The following is a 26,933-nucleotide window of genomic DNA, read 5'->3' on the forward strand; positions in this document are numbered from 1 at the left end:
GAGCACAGTCATGAGCTGGCATGCTGCGTTGGTACCCCCGTGGATGAATGTCATGCGGGCATTGAGCTGGTGATGAGGAGACAGGAATAGAGAACTTCATTTGAGCAGATGTGCCATGCAGTGGGCAGCCAGCCCTGCAGAGCGGTGAAAGCTTGCTGGTGAGTTGCTGTTGCTTCTTAATCAAATACCCCTCCCAAGGGCTTCTTCCTCAGCTCTTCTGCAAATGCCATGTAAACTGTGTGGTCGGGAAAGGCCTGGGCATGCAGGCGTTCCCTGGTAAGTGTACCAGCCTTGCCAACTCCAAGCATTTGAACAATCGTGAGTTGGGCCTCAAAAAAAAATCTTGAGGGTGATTTTAAAATCATGAGACTGAAAAAATCAGAGTTGGGTCAGGTGTTTGAGCCGTCGGAAGTCATGTTATCAAGCTTTTCTCCACAACCAGGAGGGCTAGGAACTTGGGGGCTGGGATTGTCACGTAATCACCTGACTACCAAATCGTCTTTTTAAAAATCCCCAAATAGATTAGTGAGATTCATGATAAATGGCCAGAGCTGGCAGCGCTGTGCACCTCTCGTGATAGTTCTTGGTTGGATGCTCTTTCCTCGGGATTTGAGGTGCCCTGAGCCCTACTTGTTGCTGACCTGTTGGCCCATGTGGCTTTGCCTTTTGCCTGTGTGGGCTCATTCCCCTTTCCTGGAGCACACTCTCCTCTTTGCTGTTGTAAATCGTTAGGTGATGGTCGGTTGTGCTGAAATCCTTGGGAGCCGAACAGAAACTATGGCGCCTTGGTGCCCACAGCTATGGGGTGTCCAGTGCGTTCAGTCTTTGTGGTGCTGGCTCAGCTTGATGGCTTGTGTCGCAGCCTCCCTGGTGTTTCATGAGAACTTGCCTGTGAATTCCTTTAGCTTGACATAAATGCTGCAGTGTTTTGAATGCAAAAGCTAACTGGCTGGGGAATGGATCCTAGTGGGACTGTACAGTGAGACCTGGCTGGGCTAGTCTTCTGCTGCTGAGTTACTGAGTCTTGGGTAACTGTGAATCTAGGTGTGCTAGGGAGGGACTGAGGTGGTTTCCAGCATAACTGTGGGGCCACAGGTTCCTTCACTTAGCCCCGGAGCGTAAATACATGTGATCTGTGCCTCCCGCCTTTCTGTAGCTTCCCCAGCCAATGAGATGTGGAGGGGCAGATGTAACTACTCCTACTACTTCCTGTTGGGAAGAGAGGGCCTGATGTAGGTGCTGCTGGGGACAGACCCAGGCTGGCCTGTTGTGTAGTGCGATGTGTACCGCAGTTTGTGGCCCTTTGCCCTGCAGACCAGGCTTCTCCAGGCCACGCTGCTCCCTCCTTGTGGGGCACCGAATGGCTGGCAGGGTGAGGAAGTGAAAACCTACACTGCGCCAGGGGAATAACTGAACCCTCCAGCACCCTGCTGCCAGGCCCCTTGTGGAGCTGTTACTCGGGACGTGTGGGCAGAGGGACGCAGAGCATTAGCCTGTGGAGCGCTCTGCCTTGCGAATGGCCCATTGTTCCCTGTGCCAGAGCAGCTTTCGGGCCTGTGTTTTGGGAGCTCTGATAACAGGAGTGATTTCAGCTGCTCCGCTGGCCAGTCCTGCCTGTGAATTGTGCTGCATGGGGGGCTCCGCCCCTGCACTCCACCTTCCCTGCACAGCAGGTGTCAGACCCCGATGGAGCAGAATCTCTTCCTTGGGATCTGGGGATGGCTGCACTTGGTTCTGGCTCCTGTGGGCTCTTGTGTGGCTGAGAGCATTGCTTTCCCTAATCAGCTACTGGATAGGGTGCTGGATTCTCATTCTGTAGGCTCCTTCCCCAGCAGCCCTGAGCCCTTTGGGGGGGTGTGATTGCTCCTGCTGGCTGTTCTGAGTGAGGTCCCTGATTTTGAGAGCCTCTCTCCTCTGCTGCAAGCAGCTTTGTGTTGCTGCTCCCTGCACTCCTATTACCGCTGCCCTAGCCTGCCCTGCCACCAGCCTAGCTGGTTCCCAGCTCATAGGTGTCTACTCCCTACATTTGGCTGGGTTCATGGTGTGGTGTCCAGGGTCGGGAGCAGGGAGTAAAGGGCTGTTCTGCCAAAGTTTTTTTCCCCCAGCCCCAGTGTCTTACTGCTACGGCCTTCCCTGTCTTCTGACCCCAGGCCCTGGGAGTCCACTCCAGGTGGTCTCAGGGTTGGCTTTCTGTGACTCCAGCCAGGCCTGTGCCTGGGAAGCGAGGGCTGTGTTATCGTTGCGTGGCAGCCGTGGCCACTGAGGGGGGGTTGGGGAGGCACGCTTTCCTGCCTGCTAATCGAGCTGTGCAGACTGGGCTTGAGGAAGGATGGCTCCTGGCTCAGGATGTTTGGAGACAATGCTTATTTATAGCTGCTGCGCGTGGAGGCGTGGCTGAGAGGAGGCCCCTGCATGGTGCTGGACAGGAGGGCTCCTGCCAGGGCTCTGGCTGCGAGTGGCCAGGCCAGGGAAGGGCTGCTGGCTGGGGCAGCTGGGCAGCATGGTACCATGGTGAGTGGTGTCAGTGCTTGGGGCGATGGCCCTGATACAGGGCTGTGTGTGTTTGGGGGATACGTAGGTACAGTGGCAAACTGTGGTTGTACCTAGAATGCCTTAGTTTGCACTGCAGCACGCTGGGCTCTTGTCCAGCCCTTGATGCCTTGGGCAGGGGGCAGGTGACGAGGCTTCCTTTATTTGCTACTCCCCTGCCTCCACCTCCTTTTGCATCTCGCCGTCACCCTGCTGCTGCAGGAGCAGCTTCCTGTCGAGTCTCGCTCCTGGCCTGCTGACACGAGGGAGGGGAGAGTGTGCTGCATTAGGGCTGCCATACTGTACCATGAGCACACCCCAGATGGGCAGAGGGGCCTGCTGGCAGGGACTGGGGGCGGTGCTTCTTCCACTCGCTTAGCTGAGTGTACTCTGAATGGCAGGGTCTGTGCAGGAGCCGTCTGTGCGGGCAGAGGACCCTGCTGCATGTGCTCCCCCTCCTGTTGGGAGCTGGGTGCTGTGACTTTCCTAGGTTCAGCCCCGGCATCTGAGTGCTGATATTTCCATGTGTGGAGCATTGAGGCTGGAGCAGGCTGCTCGTTGGGGTTAGCACAGACCCCCAGCACAGTGGGGTTACCTGGTGCCATTCATGTTAACGATGCATTGCAAGCGGGTGGTTGCCGCCTTGCTCGGGATTGGGAGTTGGCTTGGTCATGTCTTTGCTGAAGCAGCATGCTGTGTTTTCTCCCCATCAGGACAGTTCTGGAGAAGGCAAGAGCCGGCACTGACATCCCTGGAGATGGGCAGCATCAGCCTCTGCTAGGTGCAGCTGCCTCTCAGCTGGGGGAAGGAAGCTCCACTCTGGTGCTGGCTCTGTGTGAGTGCAGCAGGGAGTGGCTGGGACATCAGGATCTCTGCAGAGGGGTAAGTTCCACTATGTATCTGTGCAAATGCTGAGTCTCTCACGACAGCTTCAGTCCCTGCCTGAGGAACTGTGTGCTGTCATGGCTAAAAAGGAGTTGGTTTTGCTAGTTCCAACAGTGAACTGCCTTGGCCAGTGGATTTCTCCTGCATCTAGCACCACTGTTGGACACCCCTTTTTTCATCATGCAGCAGGCACAGCCTGCACCTTCTGCAAAGGGAGGGTCAGCAGCCTCTGCTCGGAGCAAAACCCTGGCCTTCTCCCTTCAGTGCATTTCTGCATATCGCAAGCGCCAGTGACTACTGCAAAGCCAGTTGCCAGAAGTTTCTGAGTGTTGTGGTGGTGCAGGATTCCCTCCTGAGAGCTGATCTGCCCAGGATGGGGAATGTAATTCAGGATGCTAATGCACACACAGTGTAAACCTTGCTCTTGGCTGAATGTGCTGGGGTACAGAGCCTGTTGCTTGCGAGGGCAGCAGGCGGCTCGCAGGGGTAGCGAGATAGTGGGGCAAACAGGTTTATGATCTGCTTCTCGCTGACTTAGTGCCCTTCCTGTCTGCAGTTCTGCCAGTTCTTGCAGGCGCTGAGTCAGTGAGGACGAGGTGGGTTTCATAGCGACTGGGAAAGTCACCGCAGATTGTGCTGATGAGATCAGAAACAGTGGCTTCCAATGCTTCGTAGCATCACTTTCTGCCACTGAGCTAGGGGACTTCGTCACGTGGGCTGTGATCTGAACACAAGCCTGAGCCAGGACCTTGGGGCTCTAGCCCTATCTCTGACACCTGTGCTTGCTGTGGCCTTGGACAAGTCTCTCCACTTCTCTGGGTCAAGGTTCTCATTTATGCAGTGGGGACAAAGCTGCCGCAGAGGGGTGTTTGGCCTGTTACTCCGTGGAGAGCTACCACGTGCTGGGGGCTCCGCTGGGACCTCGATCAATGTGGCAATGCTGCTGCACATAGTCGCCATGGCCCTTGCACTGGATTAACACCTAGTTAGGTTTCCATATTCAAATAGCTCAGGGGCTCAGGTCTCCCGGGGATAGGCAGAGGGTAAATACCTGGGCAGGCAGGCAGACAGCAGGTGGAGCTGATCCTGGAGACTCCTCTCCATGTTGTGCTCTGATATTTCTGGCACATGGGAGAAGGGATGTGGGAGGATTTGGCCAGACCCCTCTCTGCAGGGTAAAAAGGCAGATGTGGGCACAAGGCTGATGAGATCTTCATAGGCACTGAAGCTGCAGTAGTTGCCCAGGAAATGTCTGTGCTGCAGTTCTGCCCAGACCTGGGAGTACTGTGTATGTACAGCCCAGCCTGACTTGCAGCCCTTCCCCTGCACAGCAGCCCACCTGCTTTTCCTGCAGTCAGATGGTGGCCAGAACCACCCAGGCCAACTTCACTTATGTCTGTGGTCAGGATTTCTGTCCTGAACAGTGTCACCCAGCTAGAGCCTGGGATGATGGTCTCTGAATGGCCTGTGCTCTGGGTCTCTGAGCAGATACACCATGCCAAGGGGTTGTTGGACAGAGTAGGGTGTGACTGACCAGCACAGCACTGCACTTGGAGCGGCTGCTTCTCCTCATTCCCCCAAAAGACACCATGAGCCACCTTGCCGCTTCCCTGAGACCTAGAGTCCTCCCCAGTGGCCGATCTAGGTCAGGTGTGGGCAGGTGGAATGTTGAACATGTTCCTGCCCGGCTGTGGGGCAGGCGGGGCACATCTGGCGGGAGGTTTAGTGTTGCCAATACCTGGGCCTGTCTGCAGTCAACGCAATGAGGCTTTTTGCTTTCCTGTGTCAAACCGTAGCAGCCCTCCGATCAGGGCTGTCACTGGCTCACTGCAGACTGGAGTTGGGAGACTCCTTGTGCTGTACCTGTACTGAGCTCTGTCTCAACACCTCCCCGCACCAATGCAACTCCCCTGGCGGGAGCTCCAGCACACACAAGATGCTGCAGACCTGCTCTGAGCAGGGTTAGACGATGGGGTCGTGAAAATGCTGCACCAGGTCCTCTCTGGAGCTCTTGCTGGTGTTGTCTTCAGGAGTGCTGCACAAGTGCTAGCAACCATGGGCAATACCCTGAGAGAGCTCAGAGAACTGCAAATCATCAGCCTGTTTCCCAAGCACTGAGAGCAGCCAGTCCGTCTCCTCCCCTCTTGCCATGCCCTATGTTGGTGGGGAAAATCAGGGAACCTGGCACCTCTTACAGCAGGTGTTTAAATCTCTAGTTTGGTGGGAGAAAGGGATTTTCAGGAGTGTGGTGAGGTGTGGGGAGACCAGTCTTCAGCACTTGGTGAGGAGGGTCAGCCCTCGGAGAAGGATTACTACTGTGCCCTCATGTTTGCTGCTGAATGCTTCTTTGTTGGGGTGAGTTGGTGCCTTCTGCCTTGGAGCTGGACTAATGGATGTTCTCTCTCTCTTCCCTCCCCTTCCCTAAGTCCAGGGCTGAATTAGAACTTGCTGCTCGCAGGGCTGGTGTCCAAAGGGATTGTCTGTGTTCTGCTCCCTGACTGGAGCCTAGCAGGAGCGCTGGGACTCTGCACCATCTCGCTGCGTGTGTGGCACGGGAGGGACTAGGCGGGGCCTGTGATGGGGCATTTGTGAGGATTCAGGCTCCTGCCATGCACCCAACAGGGACCCCAGATGGTGGCTTTTCTCGGTGTGCTGTGCAAACGCTTTCCCGCAGCCACTGCCGGAACATCAAACAGAAGATCTCCCAGTGGGAGGGGAGGACTAGAGGGGGCTGCAGCGAGGACAGACAGCAGCTGAAGGACTTTGGGGTACAGTATGACCATGGCCGTGAGGCTCTGCCGACGGCCAAGCCACGGGGCTGTGGAAATGACGGAAAGGCAGGGCTGGCAAACTCAAAGAGCTTGGGCCTGGATTTCAGGGAAAAGGGCAGGAACCATTCTCAGAGTGAGGGTGACAGCAAGAGAGATGGTGATTGCAGTACCTTGGAGATCCTCAGGCCCAAAGTGCACACAAGCTGCCTGATTTCCCGAGCTGAGGAGAACGGAGACTGGCGGGGAGGCCTCCTGGACCCAGAGCAGATGCTGCCACCAGGGAACTTCTACACCTCACGAGGGCTGTGGAAGAACATAGAAGCCGTTCCTCCTGACAAGGTCCTAGCGATGGCATTGGAGCTGAAAAGGAAAAGAGAGAGCTGTGGCTTGACAGAGAGAGAACTATATGCTGGGGGAGTGGAGCCTCTCAATGTGACAGAGAGGAACTTCGAAAACATTTACTCAGAGGCCGAGGGACAGGAGACAAGGCCTGCTGCCATCCCTCCCCCGAAGCCCCGCAGGACTTTCCGCTATCTGTCAGAAAGGGACCAAGCCAGCTCCTGCAGAGAAAAGCCACTGGAAGGCCAGTGTAAGGACTCCCCAACAGGCTCCTCCCATGAGCCCGAGCACAGAGAGGCAAACGGGAAAATCAGAGGGAGATCCAAGAGGTAGGTGGCTTAATTCTTATTTGCTGTTGTATGCACGGAGCACCTGCCTCCTCGGCCTCTGCTGAGCAAGTCCCTCGCCCAAACCAGGTCACTCAGTGACCCATGAGAATTACTTTGTTTCTAAAGGCCTCACATGAATTGCACTTTCAGGTGAGACCTTAAAATCCACAGAAGTGATGGTAGCTCTGCAGTTGGCCCTTCTTTAGAAGGGTAAGGAGAGGGGTATGTCCTGGCTAAAATACCCCCTCCCCGCCCTGAGCAGTGCATGACTCCTGTGCACAGACTGCCTGGTCCCTAGTACTGCCCCAAACAAACCTCATCCCAGAACCCTGAAAGCTGACTTAGCTGTGGTGTCCAGACCTCGGCAAAGCCGGGTGCTGCTGCCTGCCCTGCGCTTTGGGATATTTCCCATGGATCATGGGCTAATTCTCTTCTCCAGTGAGGAGCACTGTTGCTCCGTGAGTCCGACATGACTCCAGATGGTTGATCTTTTAGTTGCCTGGAGTTTGGGGCCATTACTCTCAGATAACCACCGTGGCAGCAGGCTGGGCTGGGCTGCCCACTTGGATGCGGGTCTCAGAGTTAGACAAGTAACTTAACATATAATTTGTGTTAGCCCTCTGCTAGTTCTATAGACGTAGGAGATGGTGAGGTGTAGCCATCTCTGGGTAAGCAGATAAGCATCCTGTGGAGGGGCACGGAGATGGGGCTCTTGGATCCTCCAATGCTTTCCATAGTATTAAATGTGTTGCAAATACTCTGGGTTTTTAGTGGCCTGTCTCTCCCTTAATGCTTTGATGACTGACCCAGACTGGCTTTGGAACAAAGCCCCTTACTATTCATCCTTAGGCTTGGCAGAATTAGATTGATATCAGTAAATGTCAATAAATATTCATATCGCTGGTCACACACAAGCTACCAAAAGAGAATGAACATCAATAATAACAAAATGTACGGATAAGCAAAGTAGGGAAGTGCTGCTTGAGAATTTGTTAGTTTGATTTCAGGATGTTTGCTTGGTATATTTTGACATCTGATATTGACAATTTGTTTTAAAATTATAATGCTTTAACTTTCTGAATCTCAGTGCCTGCTGTCATTAAGTAATTATCTGGCCCCCCCATAATTTCCCACAACTATGAAAATTTAAATTGATACAGATCTAGAAAAAAGCTTAAAATAAAGGTGTCAAAACTACTAAAAATAAAAACGGAATTCTGCCCACTTGTGTCTGCCAGGATGCAGATATGTTGTTTGTCAGAGCTAAACCCCCCAAAGGAAGCCAAGTGTGGGAATTAGTCTGCAGAATGACTAGGCATCTTCCAGGAAAGACAGTCCTCTGGGACAGACTCTGTGTACTGTACCAGTCCCTGTGTCTTTAACCAGGACCTCCAATGTCAGTTGCAGCCCCCTGCCCTGCCCCCCAGGTCGGAGTGCTGGGGATTGCACCACCAGGGATGTAGGAAGGGGGCAGTGCAGGATTCCTTCGTCCAGACAGCAGCACTCCGGGTTCCTGCCCTTGGCTGCGCTACCTGGACAGGGCTTCAGCACTTGAGTCTCTGGGCAGGTACCAGCTGGGAGTGCAGTTCCTTGGCCCAGATAGTCCAAAACCACCCGTCCCATTTATCGGGCCTACAAGATCTTCAGGGGAAACAAACATGATTGGATTGGCTGGAAACCAGTAAATCACTGGCCTGGCATTGGGGGCCTGGCCAGTTCCTAGGCCGGCCTGGGGAGGTGGTGCTGGTGAGTTCAGCGGGCAGGGCCTCGCTTGCTCCTAACATCTGTGATTTACATCCCTCTTGAGAAGAAACCACTAGAAAACGTGCCGGTCTGCTTTCAGGAAATCCTTTGAGTTTGAAGACATCCAGGGCTTCCGCAGTCGGATGGCAGCCACCAGCTCCCAGAAGCTCCATGAGGAGCTGAATAGCAGCTCGGGATCTAGACTCTACTACACACAGTCAGAAGACAACATCTACGAGGACATTATCTGTACGTGTCTGTGCTCTGACGGGGATGTTAGCAGGGGCAGGGAGGGGCCTGTTCAGGTCGGGAAGTGTTTGGATTTCCCCGTGTCTGATTGCTGGGTGGGATGGAAGCAGGGCTAACCACTGGCAGGCTTTCTTTAATGGCACCTGGAATAGGACAGAGCTGAGCTGGATTCAGCTTTCCTGTAGATGCCATGGGGTGCTTTATATAAACACTTGTGGAAAGAATTGGCTGCTGTCTGGAGGTGCTGATGGCTGTGGTACTGCAGCAGCAGGTAGCTGGGATTTAGTGGGGTCCCTATGCAGGATCCCCACACCCACTGGAGATGGAAGGACTTTGGGAGCCCTGTGGCCATCTTGCAGCATCCCCCCGCCCGCTCCCCATGCTTCATTAGTCCCTTACCTGTTCTCTCCAGATCCTGCTAAGGAGAATCTGTATGAAGATATCAAAGTGTTGCCTTTACCATTGTGGAGGGTCCCATCAGCCTGGAAGTTACCACCCCCAAAGAATGCCTTCAAGCCTCCCAAGGTGAGAGTGAGTCACAGGCTGGCTGTGTTCAAATCCACGGGGCACACCTAGCTTGTCCTGACTCCAGAGGGCCCAGGGCTGGGATCTGAAAAGCAGCTGTCTCGGGGAGCTCAGCTACAAAACTTGAATTACGCTCTACTGTCAGGTGGCTGTCAATATCCAGGGCTGGACACTCTCACCTGGTGCGTAAGGGATATTTAGTGCATGGAAAAATAAAATATTCCTTGGGCAGAAGTGCCTGGCTATGAGGTGAGGTGGGCAGCTGCCAGGCCTCGTGAAGGAAGATGAGCTTCCCCCTCACGTGCCCCTTCTCTCCATGCACCTGGAGTTGCATCTTTCACGTGTCTTCAGTCGCCCCTGGTTTTGTTGAAAATTATGTACATCAGCAATAAATAGCCGTGACGCCTAGGTCACAGGCAGAGGGATCCACAGGGCTTCCTGTTTCCAGCATGAATAACGCGTGTCCCTGCTGAGTCGTTGTCGCACGCTGCGTCCCACGTTCAGATCTGGGCAGCTTGAGCTGTTTGTGAATTAAATGCCAGGTCAGCCCTGAGTGTGTGTGGTAGGAACAGAGTGGTAGGAGCTGAGATGCTGTGCGAGTTAGGGATCTCATTTTCCCTACAAGCTGCATATTAATGCTGGGCACTTCCCATCCTCAGAGGACTTCAGACATTAATAAGGCCTGCGGGGCAGGGCAGGACTGTCCCTTTAACAACTTCACCTTGCCCGTGACAGGCAGCGTAGGCTCTCTCCTCCTCTTTAGGCCTCTGGGTCCCTTCTGAGTGGGAGTCTCCAGGTTCCTTCCCTGCTGAAATACTCACTAACCTCCAGGTCGTGTGCCCTCTTTGCAGCTGGAAGGGGCTCAGGAGCTGCTGCGATATGCGTTCGTATGCCAGAGGGGATTGCTTGTGACACCCTCTGGGGCTGCTTCCCAGGAGCTGAGTGGGGCACCCTGCTGAGCCCCTTTGTAACCTGGCCAACAAGATGTTTAACTCCAAAGCTTCCTTCACACCTTGAGTGTCTTATCCTGTCCATTCCCAGCTCCCTCCCAAGCCTGCCTTCCTCCATCGTAAGACACTGGAGTTGAAAGCTGCCCGGGCATGCCTGCGTGGGAAGGACACGACCCTGCCCGTCACGCTGACAGAGTGGAAGCTATTCCGAGCAGGGGAGGCTGCTAGTAGGAAAAGGAAGAACCTTCCCCAGGTGAGACTTGCACGTTCTGCTCCTGTGTGAATCCCTGCTTCTTGTGTGGCATTTGTGACACTAACACTCCACCTTCTCTAGCACCGTAACGCTTTGCAGTGGTCCTGGAGCCCCTCGCCCCACAGATCAGAGCTTATCTCTGCTCTCCAGGTGGGCAGTGGAGACACTGGGAGGGGACGTGGCTTGCCTAGGATCACATTAGGCTCTCACGGGTGGTAGAGGGGGGAATAGAACCCAGGAGTTCTGACTCCCAGTCTGGTTTGAAAACCATCCTGACAGCATGAGTCTGCAAACCCCACGATAGCTGCCCTCCCACGTGGATGAACTGGCGCATCGGCATGTCAGTGCAGAGCGGGGCGGGGGGGGTGACTTCCTCCTAGCCTTGGGTCCCAGGGAGCACTGGGGTTTGACTGGGGGATTGCTTTGCAGGATAGGCATGTGCTGAGCGTTTTGTGGCATTAGATCTACTACTTACCTGTGGTAGCACCCGCTGTGTGCTGAGCACTTTCCAGGCATGCAGGGAGGACAGTCCCGGCTTTGAGGAACTTAGTGTATGGACAAACAAGTGTAGTGGTCGGGAGCCAGAGAATACCCATGGGGAGTTTCTCTACAAGTGAGCGTGACTCACGTCCGTTCCATTAAACTATCTGTCGATTAGCTCTTTCGGTGTAAGCACTTACTGTTTGGTTGGCAAGGCCTGGAGCGACCCTGGCTTTCTTGTGGGGGCTTGTTGCTCAGTTATTTAGACGGTTTGTCTATTTTTCCTGATCTAATGTTAATAAAAGCACCTTGGCAGCTGTTCCATGTTAAAAGCTGCTGAACAGCTCATTAGAAATGAGCCTGTTTCATAACACTTGGGTATCGTTCTTCCTGCCGCTCCCTTCTGCGTGAGTAAGGGACACACACCTCTGAGGGCGGAAGCATAACAGGGATTTAAGTCCACTGTCATGTTGGAGAAGTCAAACTTTGCTACGATTCCTGCCTGTATCTGCTTGGAATATTTCTAAAAGTTTGTATAAATTAAAAAACCCTAAACCCAACTCCATATCCAGCTCTCCTGAGCAATGCTACAATAACAAAACATAGCGCATTGGATGAAGGGAATATCATAGCTACTGTGGTGAGTTACCATTGGTTAGTGGTTTGAGCATGGGACTCCTGAGTTCTAATTCTAGCTGAGAAAACCCTGCTGTGTGGCTCTGGGAAAGTCTTAGGCATCAGTTAGTTCCTCTGTAAATTGGTATATTTACCTACTTGGCAGGGGACTGTGAAGTGGAGTGAGCTGCCTGTGAAATCTGTAGAAATGTTAATTAGTAATACCCCTTTTTGTGCATACAAAGATTACTATAAACACCCTGCCTGGCAGCAGGGAGCATGGTGTCAAAAACTATGAAAATGCCATGATAGCAAGTAACCTTTTTCTGGGGTTAAGTGGGAGGGGAATAGTTCCCAAAAACCCAAACTTGTTCCAAAAATCTGGGAGCAATTTACATGCAGGAAGCCTACATTATTCTCCCGGCACTCAAAGGATTCAGCCGGGATTGCGAGAGAGGCTCAGAACAGGCAAGAAAAGAATTTCAGCCCAAAAAAGCCAATTCTTTGTCGAGCAATAAAAGCAAACTTGCTGCTTCAAGTGTTCCCAACATCTCACTGGTGACTGAAATCTGCAAAATTAGGAGTAATAACAGAAAACCTCTAGGTGAGAGTAACAGAGGGAAGGAAGCCTTCAGAAGTGAAACAGCAGCTCATCTGAAGGGCATCTCACTGCAGTCTCACTGCATTAACAGAACATGTCTGTCACTGCCCGAGAAAACCAGAAGCAGATCAGAAAACGAGGCAAGCTTGAAATTCGGCCTAGTTCACGGAGATGGGGGATGAGGGTTTGAGCTGGAGAACAGGTTCTGTTGGTGATGATCTTTATTTTTATGCAGTGTGTGTGGGGACAGAAATAACTGGGCCCCACCGTACTACCTTTGCTGGGAGCATGAATGGATTCTTAACACTGGGCAAGAGAGAACTTGACCTTCCCACTGTGTTTAAAAAATAAATCGCCCTACTCCTGAATCAGAAATGCCAGCAGGCTCCAACATGTAGCAACAAGGAGCTCCCTCCAGTCCTGCCTGGGTCTTGGGGCACACAGTGCCTTAGGATGGCAGTGGAGATGCCTTTTAACACCTTCAGCGCCAGGGGTGCCCATTTCCAGAAATCCTTATGGGTCTGGTATTAGCAAAGGCCCTAAAAAAACAATTGGATCAACAAAAATCTAGCTGCTTCTGCTCTGCATGTTAGAATGCTGGTGCCTTTCTCTCTTTTATTGCTTAGCCCACGTACAGCAGTGATAATGTTCAGGTTTCTTCTCCCTGTAGACTGGGCCCACCCGGGCCCCTGTGGGGCAGACGCAGCATTCTGTCCCCTCTGGGCATGCTAGAGTATAGAAAATGCTCGGTTTTTTATAACCGTCCAGCTAAGGAAATGCCTTGGGGCAGGCCCCGCGTCTGTCGTGGTGTTACACACACAGCAAGTAGAGGACTCAGTGCTTTAGAAAACATAACTGGGGTCTCAAATTGTCAGTGCATTCTGTACAATCCTAGGAAACTAGGCCAAGCTACGTTGAGGAGCTCTGGCTGGGCTCAGAAAGGATTGGGGTACCTGTAGTTGCACAGAGTTCTGGATCCTTTGCAGAAGGCTTCCTGGAGGCAAATCCTACAGGATGCTGCTGCTAGTTCCTTTATGGGTGGTTTGTCTTGTTCATAGCCTCAGACTTCTCCCTGTGTCCTAGGCCCTGCTGCCTGTGCAGCCTGCTTGATAAGCCAAATATACAGCAACTAGTCTGCTGCCAGAGCACAAGTGCTACTTGTTTCCTTCCTTCTCCAGGGTGCTCTGTATGATGTCTCCAACTGGCTTTTGTCGTAATTATTCAGTCCTGTTAGACCTGTAGAGTGCCCAGTATCCAGAGAGTTGTGTTAACAGCATTGTGACCATAACTCTTTACAAAGGGTTCTGCAAAGCCTTTCCTGAATGTGGTTACATCTGCTGAAGGTCTTCTGTGTGCTTTGCTGTGTCACTGCCACCTCCCTCCTCTTGTGTGCATGTGGCCTGTATTAATGTTTGCTTTCTCTTTGGATTCCAGCTTGTGTTAAAAATACAGGAGATCTTTGAGTCTAAACGTGGGAAGAAGAGGGTGAAGTTACTCGCTTATACAGGGAAAGAAGCTCCTCCAGCAAAAGGTATGGAGACTGCCAGCACTGTTCTCTTCATGACATAGCACACATCTGACATGACAACGGACATGTCTAATTTACAACACACCACAGTCCTGTCAGCATAATGGGGGCTTCATACTGCAGCTAGTGCTCAGCGAATGAGCGAACTTTACCACAGCGATTTGATTTTCAGAGGTACTGAACTTCTGCATCTTGCACTGACTCTGGTGAGAGTTGCTGGGTGTTCAGCACCTCAGCAAATCAAGCCCTGTACGTCTCTTTAATCCAAGTTCAATAGTGTTACATATAGAAGATCCCTTTCTGTGTCTGAGCCTTCAGTGCTGGGGTAGCTCCATGCTGAGGTGTTAAAGCTATTTGTTGTGAGGAGGGCACGTGTTGCTCTCTCATGGTGCTTTCAGGTGGCCCTTTGGGGAGGGACACTTGGGGTCTAAAGCCTCTTTGGTTTCCTAACAACTTTAAATAAAGAACACAAACTATATCCAAACCTGAAGTGTTGCTAACTCACCTAGAGGGCTTAAATACCTACTCAGAATCTCCATGCCTGTCTATATCTCCCTGGAAGTGGTGGACCTGACTTCATCTCTGATGTTCTTTGGGATTTATATTATTACTAGCGAAGGGCTGCTTTTGCTGAGATTTCTGTAATGAACAAAGTGGCTAATGAGCAGCCCTACGTGGTGTAGACTTAAGGGAGGTCTTGGATGTGACCCCTTTGGCAGCCATGGGTGTCACCCACCTTACCACTGCAACTATGATTTTATGGAAGCCTTGTTTCTTATTTCAGGTGAAACCAGTGGGAATGAAAGTGAGACGGAGAATCTGCCGAAAAGTGAGTGAGTCACCGGGGCTGGTCCTGTTGCCATGTCATAATTAATGCTGGCAGGGCTATATGGGATTAGTCACTCCTGTGGTTTTTGTGCCTCCTGTAGCTAATGGAGGAAGCTGCCACTCTTGTGCCAAACCAGCCTCTTGTGACAGTGAGATGAAAGGATCTGGAGGGGGACAGAGTCTGCATGTCGAGCCCCATATGTCAGGTTTCCCAGCCTCTTGGGCTGTGCCACTCACCAGCCAGTCACTCCCTCCTCTAAGTAAAACGCGTGTCTTGGAGTAACTCACCCCCATGGATTGTCTCTGGTGCTCAGAACTGAGTACCGTACTCCTTCCCTCTTTTCACGTTTGCCATGCTGTGAAATCCCTTGTTTGGAAGGGAGTCAGCGAGGAGTAGATAGTGTGGTTCCGTGGCTTGATGTAAACACTGGAGGGACAACCAGAACTACAGGCTCAGATCTAGGTGTTCAGTGCTGACTAATCTGCTCTAGTTGGCACAGAAGGGATCTGAGCTTCCACTTAGCAGGGTTGGGAAATGAAATGGTAAAAACTTTGCCTGCAGCCCTGAACTTACTACAGATGAATCTGTCTAGCATGCCTGTAAATGTGATATCTACATGCTGGAAGTACCCAGTGAAAAGGAACCAGCTGGATTGCTTTAAATGTTTCCTTCCTGTAGATGAGGTACAAAAGCCCATAATTTGGGGCTGATGGCAAAACTCCATCCCTCTGTGTTGGGGGGTGGTGGGGAGGTAGTAGGCTGTCTTAAAATAGAGCAAGTGAGTCACTGAGTGAGTCTGGCTGGATAGTACAAACCCACAGAGCATGTCTCACAGACCCTTTGCAGCCCCCTGGCTACGTCAGTGTTTCCCATGTGTTGCGTAGGGAGAGTCTGTGATGCTGCGTGGGACAGGCTGGATGGGGTGGAGGTGGACTCTACCTCTGTTTTGAATTCCCTTGCTGCTGAAGTTGTCGCTCTTATGATGTAATTGCCTGGAGTGTGGCAACATTATGGAGATTGCGCGCGCACACACACACACACACACACGCGCGCACACACGCGCACACACACACACACACACGCGCACACACGCGCCCCATTGACAGAACGAGGCCCCTTCTCACTGTCTTCAGCAGCAGCAGCCCTGTTAGCACTCAGACAGTTCCTCGGGGCTGCTGGAGGTTAGGGGGAGCCTCTGGGCTGTGACAAAGAACCAGCCTATAGAGGCATTGAAAGTATTGGGCTGCTAATAAAATCCACCAGGCAAAGCAGCTAGGGACATTACTGTGTCTCTGTGGGTGCTTGGTGCTTGTGGGAGCTGAGCTGGAGTGTCCTGCTCTAGGAAGGAGTCACTAGGCTCAATGTCAGTACCTGACTACCATTCCAGCTCTGCCACGCACTTACCGTGTGACCTTGGGCAAGTCCCTTCACCTCTTCACTTGTGAAATGCAAATGGGACTTCCCCTTGTTTAAACACTTTGAGAGCCTCCGATGATCACGGTTACAGCCCCAGCCTCCTGTCACTGAATTGGTCCTTATCTCTCAGGTCACCATAAGCGCCTGCTGCAAGTACAGTCGACCTCCAAGAGGAACCCGCACTATCAGACCCTAGAGCGGGATCTGATTGAATTCCAAGAGCAGCAGCTCTTTGAGCTCTTTGTGGTGGTGTCCCTGCAGAAGAAGCCATCAGAGACGACGTACACCCCGCAAGTCATACAGCAGTTCCCCAGCAAGGTGGGTGCCATGCAGATGCCTCGATCTGTACCAGTCCCATCAGCTTCACTTTATCTGTTGAATTATTTTTCCCTCCCAGCATTTCCCTCCTCCCTGGCTCTGTGCAGATGAGCAGAGCCAGGATGTCCAGTAGCTAGGGTTCTAACCTGCTGGGTTCAACTTCTGGCTCTGCCACAGACTCTCTGAGTAAGTCACTCATCCTCTGTCTCATTTCACTGATGACAGCACTTACCTACCTCACAGGGGTGTTAGGAGGAAACACAGTAAAGACTCTGGGATGCTTGGGGCACTATATTAACTAGACTGTAGATAGATACACTTCTCCTGGAAAGGGTGAATTTCTTCATTTATTTATATGACCAGAAGTGATAATCTGGTCTGACCTCCTGTGTAACACAGATCCCAGGCCTTCCCTGAATTAACTCCTGTTTGAACTATAGCACATCTCTTAGAAAAACATCCAATTTTAATTTAAAAATTCCAGAGATGGAGAATCCACCACCACAACCCTTGGTAAATTGTTCCAATGGTTAATTACTCTCATTGTTAAAATTTTGCACTTAATTTCAAATCTGAATTTGTCTAGCTTCAAATTGAGGCCATTGGATCTTGTTATGCCATTGTCTGTTAGCCCTCTATTATTGAATTTGTTACCCGGGTAGATACTTGCAGACTGAACAAGTCTCGTAACCTCTCATTAAGCTAAGCAGATTGAGCTCCTTGACTCTTTCATTATAAGGTATACTTTCCAATCTTTTAATCGTTTTGTGGCTTTTCTCCAAACCTTTTCCAATTGATCAACATCCTTGAGCTGTGGGCACCAGAATGGGACACACTATTCCAGCAGCGGTCACACCAGTGCCAAATGCAGAGGTAAAATAACCTCTCTAGATTTCTGTGCAAGATTTTCCTGGTTTTTTACGTCCAAGAATCACATTAGCCCTTTTGGCCATGGTGTCGCACTGAGAGCTCATGTTCAGCTGATTATCCACCATAACCCCCAAGTCCTTTTCACAATGTGCAGCCAGCCTGTGCTGCTTCCCAAGAGAGAGGCCCCCAACCTGTAAGCCTGGCCTGCCTTCTTTGTTTTCAGAGGTATGACTTGACATTTGACCATATTAAAATGCATATTGCTTCAAGATTTTCATGGAGAAAACATCCTTTCCTGTGACATTTTTCTTGCTATGCACAAAGAGGGAGTGGCACGACCCAGTCCTTGATTCTTACTGAGCCTACAGTACTTGAACCTTGTACTCTGGAGCCTCTCAGAAGGTGAGGAGTTTTTTCTCTTCTCTCTCTGGTCTCCTCAAGGGTGCTGGTAGAAACTGATTTAAATGCTGGTCCGAAGAGACAGTTTTACTCCAGTTAACCTTGTTGCTTTAAATCCTGTATGTGCTTGCAGCCATTCCTTCCCCGTTCTGAGTGTGGCGATAGAGCTGGGAGAACAGCAGGGTCCAGCATGTAGTTAGACCGTGTGTCACTTGGAGCTGTAATTAAACCTGTTCTGGCTTTTAATTGAGAAGGGGTAAAGCTGCTGTACCCTAAAGTACCCAGGCAACAGCTAACTTGGGCCTGTCTGCTGCACTATAAACAGTAATTTACCAGGTTACTTTTGTAACATGGATGCAGCTGGGTTTGGTTTTGGTAGGCTGTATTCTGCCTCACGGTACATGGGGCTTGAGACACATTCCCACAGTGTGCTCTGATACTGATCCAGTGTCCTGGATGTGTCAGAAACCCACGAAGAACCTAGTGTTAGTGGGACAATCATCCGTAGGATCTGGTATTGTGGGTGGGATTGGCAGGGAGTGGAAGCACATGGTAATGTTCTTCTCTTCCAGTTTTAGTGCTGAGAGAGAATCAAGCCCAGGAGGGGTTTGGGTTTCCTCTGAAGTAATTTGAACTGAAAATGTTGCTGCTGAGCCCTTTTATGAAATGAGAACTGCTCTCCCCTCTCAGCCCATGCTGGCCGGGCTGGAAGAGATTATTTATGTTTTTACTTCTCGTGGAAGGTGCTCAGATACCAGTGACAGGGACCTTCTCAAAGCCTGGGCAGACAATAACGTCTGAAGACTCTGTTCAGTGTAGGACTGTGGAGCAAACTACTTATACATCTCCTATTTATCACTCTTCTTGCTCCTTGCAGTTCTGGTCACACCAGGGCTAGTGTGGGGAATCTCTAAGGCTGCCCTTTGCTATGCATTTGGGTCTGAACATGCAGAATTAAAGCCTTGCTGTGCTTGATGAGTTTGTTTATGGCTCTGTAGTTGGCAGTTGGTCTCAGTTTTGTTCAGTTTGCTTTATGTGGCTTTTCTTGATATTTGGGGGGAAAAAAAGAATGAAACCCCATGGAATCTAGTCACTGTTTCCAATGCGGCATGAGTCAACACATCCCTCCTTGTCTGTGTATCAACAGCAGCCAGGATGAGGTCAGTCCAGCTTTGGCTATCCAGCTGCATTTCCTCTCCTCTCCTGTGGGCCTCAGCAGCGCACCACAAGATACTGTGGATTTTCAGAGCTTCCAGAAAAGAAGTCTCCTGGGTTCTTGCAAAAAGAAAAAAGTTATTGTTGGGAATTAGCATGCCCTTTCTGTAGGGGGTGCAGTCATTTCACCATTATGGGAGGGCAAGTGGGGCTGCAAGGGAATCTGCTGTATCCAGAGCAATAAGTGGTTGACATGCAGTTGAGAGGATTATGATTAAACATACTCGGTGACTCACAAAACACAGAAAGGAACACTGCCAGCCCCTGAGAGCAGTCTCAATTCAACAGGGTGAAACTGAGCGGAGGTGATATACTCCCAATATTGAAAGGCAGTGAAAATTTGGTTTGACTGAGTTCTTCCTCCCTGTGACCATCAGAGACTGGGGAGGTGGGGACAGAGCATCTTCCTTCCCTACTGCACCTCTTCAGTGGATCAGTTCCAGTCTGCACCACATGGCTGTTGGCCTGGTTTTATGATACTGACAAAACTAAAGATTTTCTCAATGTCTGTTTACCCTTTGCCTGATTTAGAATATTTTGTTGAATGCAACCAGATTTACACAGGAGGATCTTTCATGCTGGGATTCATGAGGAAATATCATACCAGTAATTAGGGAGCACTGATTATACCTTGGGTGCTGTGATTACAGATTAGTCTTGACTCTAAAAATAGCATTGCTCCCAAGTAATCTGCCTGTCCCTCTCTTCCGATGTCTGGGGCCAGAAAAACTCCTGTGCAACGGGCATCCTTTGGAGACCATCCATGTTACCTTTCTAACCTGTCTCATCTTGTAACACTTGAAGTGATGTTGAGGTTCCCATTGGACTGTGTAGTGATTGAAAGTGTGACTCCCAAATATGACTTGCGTTCCTTGGAAAAGACCATATAATCTGTTTCTCTGCTGTTTCCCATAAGTGGTTGAATCCCTTACTCCAAATGCAGCTGAGTCAGTGGTCCCACAGGGAAGCGCTAAATGACCCCCACTCTGTCCTTCCTGAGCAGTTCTGAAGGTGGAAGTGCTCCTGTTCTCTCTGAAGGACTTTGACTCGGGCTGAATGGAGGTAACTGCAGTACCTGATATCAAAGAATTTGTGCCCTTCTTATCTCTTAATGATGCACGAAACCTTTCTCCCTTCCCTCCCTTTGTAACAGACCATAGGAGGGATATACTCTCCTTACTGTGCAAGCTGGGATCCCCGCCTATTAGATATACAAGCGTAACCTTGAGAAGATATTTCTGTTCTATTAGTATCATGGCATCTCCTCTCAAGAGGACTGAGCAGGACAGTCTCACCCTGCAGTGATCACCGGGGGAGCTCTCTCAGCTTTATTCTATTATAAGCTGGGAAATGCCACTAAACTATATCCTCAGCTAAACCTATTAGGCACAGAATGTAGCAAAAAAGTCTGTTGTTCGGTTGGAAACATGGGACCAGGAATTAGCTTTTCTCTTTGTGGAACTGAGCATCAAAACGGTCTAATGATAAATAAGTACGTACCAGACCCGTAAGAGACCTGGGCTGAATCTGTTGTCAAGGCTGCACTGGGGCTCTGTGCTTTGAGCTGCATGGAGCAATATGAGAGGAAGCTGGGAATTTGGTGTAGCCAGAGTATATTCTCCTGCAGTCCCTACATCAGGCTTTTGGGGGTTGATGCACACAAGCCCCTGCTGCAGGGTGGAGACTATACCTATTACAGTGAATGCTGCCACCATTGTTCTGAGATCCTGGGAGAGTTGCCCTGTATAACAGGCATGTGTTACCTTTCCCAGCCCGAGCATCCTTTCAGGCAGTCAAAGGATACCGAGGAGAGGCTAAAGGTCATCCCCAGATTCTGCTTTCCAGATCCCAAAGCCTGGCTTCCAACATCAGAGCTCAAAAGGTAAAAGCTTGTGTTGTGAATAGATACTGGTTTCTGAGTTCCCAATGAAGTATTCGAGAAAGACGTGATGCCGGTGCTGGGTGCATAGGAATCTACCAGCCCCTCGGGCAAAGCCTAGGTGGCTGTAGCTTAATCAGGATGAAACTGAAGAGATAAGCCAAGGGAAGGGGAACTCACTGGAGGTTTTGATCCCAAAATCTAGAGAGTTAGGGAAGGATAAGGTGCAGGGGTGGTCCCCGCCACCCCATGCAGGGCCATCTCTCTACTCATCCCCATTCCTGCTATTCCTGCTATTCCCAGCAGAGCCTCTACCTTATGTAGAGTCTGCAGCACTGTCCTGAGGTTAGTTCCTGCCCGCAGTGGCTGCTGCTTTTGGTACTTGGCAGAGTGGAGGAGCTTGGAGACAGCATCCTGATGAGGAATCTTCTGCAGCTTACAGGCATCCTGGCCCCCTATGTGTGGGAGGGAAGGAGTCCGAAGCCAGGGAGCAGCTTCTAGGTCTCCCACATTGAGATCAAAGGGCTGCAGATGGGATGTGGGGTGTTGCACTTACTCCACATTACTTCAGCCCCCGACTGACCTGCTCCCCTGCGAGTCCCCCTCCTCCACAGTCAGTGAATTGCATGGTGAGTCTGACTCTTTCTGTTCTTGGGTTCCCCAGTGAAACCTTTTCCTTCGTGCTGACAGGCGAGGATGGCAGCCGCTGGTTCGGTTACTGCAAGAAGCTCTTGGTAAGCAGCTGTTTGTGAGACATGCTGCCATAGAGAGGGTCCACACTGATGGGGGTGGAGGGTTTTGCAGTCCAGCTAGGACCTGGATCAGCAGCAGCTTGTTGGCTAGGTATGAGCCGCATTGTTCTTAATGTGGGTTCCGGGGTTACCAGCCCTCTCAGACAGAGTAGAGCAGCAGTGCAGAGGGAAGGTGCGTGGTGGTGTTCGTACCCCATGGCACACAATGCCTAGAATGAATGGGGGTGTTGTGTTCAAGAGCCAGTTTTTGGGACTCATTACTCCCCTTGAGTTTCTAACTGAGTGCAGAGGGATTTGTAGCGGAAAGCGCTCGGTGTGGAATCCAGTCACATGGGCTGAATACGTTGGGAGGCTTCAATATCCCTCAAGGCTGGCATGAGCATTCGTTGCCTTGCTTCCCTTGCTCTGCTCCAGGTGTAACTCTCTGCATTCCCCTTGCCTTGTAGCCAGAAGGGAAAGGGAAGCGGCTCCCAGAGGTGTACTGCATGGTGAGCCGCCTGGGCTGCTTCAACCTCTTCTCCAAGGTGAGTGAGAAGCCTACCCCACGCGCTACAACCTGCTGCATCAGTCCGGCCTGTGCCTCTCAGCATGCCTTTCTGACTGTTGGAGAGCTCCAGGAAACAGCTGAGTTGCTGCAGTGCAGCCTCTAATAGCATTGCCGCATCTGACAATAGTAACCTTGACCCTGGGCAGGTTGGTTCCCTGCTGCATGTTACCCAAGTGCTTTGTCTAGCCCAGTTTAAATGACTCCAGCACTTGGGAGACCATTCCACAGCCAAATCCACTTCACACTTGGGAGAGGGTTCCTGATGCGAAGCCTTTGTGTCTCCTCTCTTCATGTCATCTCTTCATTCCTACTTACATGCCCATGGGGTGTGCAAATACCAGTTAGCCTCCATGTCAGTGATTCTATTCTGATTGGTTTCACAGTTCTGTAACTAAATATCTGTGACCACTATGTGCCTGTCTGGGAGGAATCCGATATTCTGAGGAGATTCTGAAGGGGTGTAAAAGGGATGTCTCAAAACTGAAGTCAGTGGGAGTCAGTGAAGTCAGTATTTGACACTGCTGGAAATCAGCCCATTAAATTCCAACAGCAGTTTTATTCCTGAAGTGGGCATGTCCCACCTATGATGGGAATTCTCAGCAATGTAATGAGATTTATTGACCATGCTGGGGCCCACAGAGCCAGTTCCTTGCTTCTGTTAATGGTATCACCAGCTGATTTTTTAACGTTGTCCACTCTCTGCTTGCGTTTTGATGTCCCTATGTGACGCATCTGTGCAGGAGCCCTCCCCAAGGTGCAAGTCAAGGTGTAAATCTGGATTAGAGCCCTGATTATTGGAGCTGCAGTTTGTGGTCACGCATCTAGAGATATTTCACCCCTAGTTCTGTCTTGTGCTGCAATGACAATACAACAACCGAAGATTTTTCTTGCAGATTCTGGATGAGGTTGAGAAGAGGCGAGAGATGTCCCCAGCCTTGGTGCACCCGTTCATGCGCAGTGTCATGGAGGCCCCTTTCCCTGCTCCCGGACGCACAATCACTGTGAAGAGCTTCCTGCCAGGAGCAGGAAATGAGGTAACTGTGAAATCAGGACTTGGCTGCGGATGTGGGTTGCTGTCTATATAAGAAATGGAGTACTTGTGGCACCTTAGAGACTAACCAATTTATTTGAGCATGAGCTTTCGTGAGCTACAGCTCACTTCATCAGATGCATACTGTGGAAACTGCAGCAGACTTTATATATACACAGAGAATATGAAACAATACCTCCTCCCACCCCACTGTCCTGCTGGTAATAGCTTATCTAAAGTAATCGTCAGGTTAGGCCATTTCCAGCACAAATCCAGGTTTTCTCACACTCTGAAACCTGTCTATATAAGGTGACTGTGTGTGCCTGGTATAGTGGTGCTTGACCAGTTTGCTGTTGTGCAGTGCTGGCTGTAGATTTCTCAGAGTGAGGATTGTTTCCTAAAGTCTCCACACAAGTCACTGGAGACAACTTTGCTGCCAAGAATGTAAACTACAATAGAAATGAATCTTGAGACTTATAGAGAAGGGGTGAGTTCAGAACCTTGCGCCACTCTCCAAGAGTGAGACAGCGCATATGACACTCGTGAGCCTTTGCATCCCACTTTTTGTAGAGCATCCATTGTTTCGTTTTCAGACACATTTCCAAATCCCCATGTCTGTCTCTGCATTGCAGTCTCACTGTGCATCTCTGACTCCTTGCATCTCTGCTCTGCTTTCAGGTCATTGAACTCTGCCGTCCGTTGGATTCCCGGCTGGAACATGTGGATTTCGAGCGCTTGTTTAAGTGCCTTAGTGTCTGCCATCTGATCCGGGTGTGTGCCTCTCTCCTGCTGGAAAGGAGGGTGATCTTTGTTGCGGACAATCTGAGGTGAGAAATGAGTCAAACACATCTTGCTTTAAGAAGTTTCATGTTTCCTTCTGCTTCTGTGCCTTTTTTCCTGAACAAATTAATGTTTTATTTCTTTCAAACAGTTGCCTTTTAAGAGCTGCTTGGGGCCCTGTGTGTGCTAAGAGCTTAACAGTGCACAAGTTGCCCAAGGCTCTAGGCATGTGGATGTAGGATCTTCAGGCTGCCCTGGACCCCATGCATATGGACAGTCAGTCAAGACTGTTTTCATTCTGCACATGAAAATTTAACCTGAGTTTTAACTGCAAATCTGTTAAAAGCTGGATCAGAAGTTGAGTCTAAATGGTGCACTTCAAAAGGAGACAAGGGAGCATTTAGTATGTGACCTAGCAAGGTAGACTTTATCTGACAGCTGTGTATGCTGCTTCTGTTCCCCAGCTCCCTTTGAAGAGCAGGATGTGAATAAGTGACTATGTAAATGGAGACCTTGGGCTCCTTCTCAGTCCTGGTGTGTGTGAATTACATTTTCCCTGAGTACTGGGCACTTGTCACTTAACTCTGTAGCTGGATTCTATTTAATGTGCTGACAATTTATTGTGTTTTTTCTCTCCCTCTAGCACCTTGTCTAAATGTGGCCATGCTGTGGTAGCAACACTTTACCCTTTCACCTGGCAACACACCTACATTCCTGTTCTACCAGCATCCATGATAGATATTGTCTGCTCGCCAACCCCATTCCTTATTGGCATTCTTTCTTGCTCCTTGCCGCAGCTCCAGGACCTGCCCATAGAAGAGGTGAGACTTGGGGATGTTACAGAGGAAATGCAAGGGGTAGTTCAGATGCTGCTGGCCTGCCAACCATGTGGGAGGAATTCTGTGGCTTGTTTTATTTTGCGAACATACTAAATTCTCCCTTAATATGGTGCACACAGAATCTGTAGGTGACTTGCCAGCCACTAATTGATGTTCTGCAGGCTTTTATTTTCTAAGGGCTTGTCTACACTTACATTTTATAGCGCTCAAACTTGCTGGCTCAGGGGTGTGAAAAATCACCCCCCTGAGTGCAGCAAGTCTGAGCACTTTAAAGCGCTAGTGTAGACAGGCTCCAAGCGCTGGGAGCTAATCCCATCGTGGAGGTGGATTACCAGGAGTGCTGGGAGAGCTCTCTCCCAGTGCTCATGCGCGACCACACTCACACTTCAAAGCGCTGCTGCGGGAGCGGTCCCGCGACAGCACTTTGAAGTTTCCAGTGTAGCCATGCCCTAAATTCCATAATTTTTACTGTTTTGAAAGACTGGATATGTTTGTGTAAAATGTGTGGCTTGCGTGGTGCTGTGACTGGTGCTTTTCTCTCTATAGCTGCATAGTTGAGCTAGGCATAATAATGGTTAATGTCTGCTCCTCTTTCCCCAGGTACTGATTGTTGATCTTTGTGCTGACAACTTTCTGCAACAGGTGAGTAAAATAACCTTTCCAATGACCGATGGCTGCCCAGCATGTAGGGCAAAGGGTCACTCCATAGGGCATCACAGGATAAATATGTGCAAGAAACCCAACCAAGTACCAGCCCAAACAGACCTAGATCTGCAGGGCTCCAAGGACAGGACAAAGTGGTGCCTTTCTTCTGATCCTCTGTTAGAGGGAGATGGTACTGGCCTGCAAGTTCCAGAGTTTGCATGGGATACATAACCCTCAAGAATCAAGGTACTACTTACTTGGCTTAAGCTTAAGGCTGGCCCAGATATCTGTAAGTGCTTCCTCTATGTGGAGGAAGAAAACTAGGCTTCTGTGTTGCTTTGACCTCACTCTGGTCTTCTGTTCAAGGTAAGGCAGCTGAGATTCTGATGTGGAATAAGATGGTTGGAAACAGAGGCATGAGTCCACCCAATTTAGGCTTAATCAGTTTTTCCCTTTATACATTTTCAAACAGAATACTGTCAGTTCTAATTTTTGATCACATGTATGTATAAAAAACAGATAGTCAACAGAAAAGACGGAACAGGTAGGAGTCCAGCTACTGAGTTCCAGGGTACCAGGAAGCTCTTCTACACTTCATGATGGTCATCTCAATTTCTGGACTGGTGTTCTCCAGTTTGAGCCTTTGTTCACTTGGTTTCTTATATCTTTACACATTACATTTTCATTAGCTTTCCTTCAATCAACACTATTTAACATTATATATAGCCAGTTACACATTTACCCAAACTTTCATAATTTGTTTTGTTTTCCATTCTGTTATAAATCATTAACAGTACATCAACATTAAACTAACAAAATGTAACCCTTTATTTTCTACCATTCAGCAATTTTCTTCATAGTTTAATTTTACAATTAAGTATATATGAATCATCCTAAATTATTCATTAACATAACCTTTATTTTTTACTTGAGTAGGAAAGTTATGGGGAACAATATGATCTTAATATCAACATATCCTTATCTTTTCCAAACATGAGTTTTTAGGGGACCTTTTTCTCATAGTTTAGCATTACACTTTAAAGTCATTAAAAAGCCTTGTCAGTAATTTTGCCAATTGCATTTTGAGGGGCTTTATTCCATTTAGGGCCTAGATGTGTAATTGTTTCCCAACAGCACAATTTTCCTGCCTGTGTTCTGGCCTCCCTTCTATTCTGGGCATTTGTTCTCCACAAGGTTTCCATTCTTATTGTCTAATCAGTTTGTTTCCAAGATTTGGGTTTTTTTGAAAAAACACCACTGTTCACTTGGGATTTTATGCTAGTCTCAAATATTCTCTCTTGTTTGAAAAATGCTTTGAGATCCTCAAATGAGAGTTGCTGTATATACATTTTAGAGTATTGTTTAGTGTGTGTGTAACAATTCCCTAAGTAGAAATAAAGCCTTATGTTTGGGGCTAGTGGTCATAGTGAATTCTCTGAGCTGTTTTGTTAATTTTAGAATGCTGGATGATTTAATATTCTACTTAATTATAGTTCTTTTTCAAATAATATCACTTCACTAGCACTTCACACTTTAGTGCCATACTAATTTAGCTAAGCATTTTGACACCCCGGGAGGCAACTCTGTATTATCCCCAACAGAAGGGGAAACTGAGGC

General features: G+C 49.7%; 1 protein-coding gene across 4 annotated transcripts in view; it reads left to right on the forward strand.

Moving 5' to 3' along the window:
* The window catches only part of DENND2C (DENN domain containing 2C), a 47,950-nt gene that overhangs the window by 16,230 nt on the left and 4,787 nt on the right, over positions 1 to 26,933 (forward strand). For 2 of the 4 annotated variants that reach the window (XM_077839097.1, XM_077839095.1), the window contains exons 2-16: positions 3,243 to 3,411; positions 5,846 to 6,853; positions 8,697 to 8,845; positions 9,258 to 9,370; positions 10,412 to 10,573; positions 13,704 to 13,800; positions 14,582 to 14,626; positions 16,173 to 16,360; positions 20,617 to 20,726; positions 21,388 to 21,457; positions 21,922 to 21,999; positions 22,916 to 23,056; positions 23,731 to 23,879; positions 24,476 to 24,653; positions 25,272 to 25,313. In XM_077839097.1, the coding sequence (XP_077695223.1) occupies positions 6,024 to 6,853; positions 8,697 to 8,845; positions 9,258 to 9,370; positions 10,412 to 10,573; positions 13,704 to 13,800; positions 14,582 to 14,626; positions 16,173 to 16,360; positions 20,617 to 20,726; positions 21,388 to 21,457; positions 21,922 to 21,999; positions 22,916 to 23,056; positions 23,731 to 23,879; positions 24,476 to 24,653; positions 25,272 to 25,313 (2,352 nt within the window). In that variant the 5' untranslated portion in view covers positions 3,243 to 3,411; positions 5,846 to 6,023. Of the gene's footprint in view, positions 1 to 2,405; positions 2,512 to 3,242; positions 3,412 to 5,840; positions 6,854 to 8,696; positions 8,846 to 9,257; positions 9,371 to 10,411; positions 10,574 to 13,703; positions 13,801 to 14,581; positions 14,627 to 16,172; positions 16,361 to 20,616; positions 20,727 to 21,387; positions 21,458 to 21,921; positions 22,000 to 22,915; positions 23,057 to 23,730; positions 23,880 to 24,475; positions 24,654 to 25,271; positions 25,314 to 26,933 lie in introns of those variants that run through there. The other 2 variants (XM_077839096.1, XM_077839098.1) reach the window with 2 other exon arrangements.

The sequence above is a fragment of the Eretmochelys imbricata genome, chromosome 21, assembly GCF_965152235.1.
Source record: "Eretmochelys imbricata isolate rEreImb1 chromosome 21, rEreImb1.hap1, whole genome shotgun sequence".
Lineage (NCBI taxonomy): Eukaryota > Metazoa > Chordata > Testudines > Cheloniidae > Eretmochelys > Eretmochelys imbricata.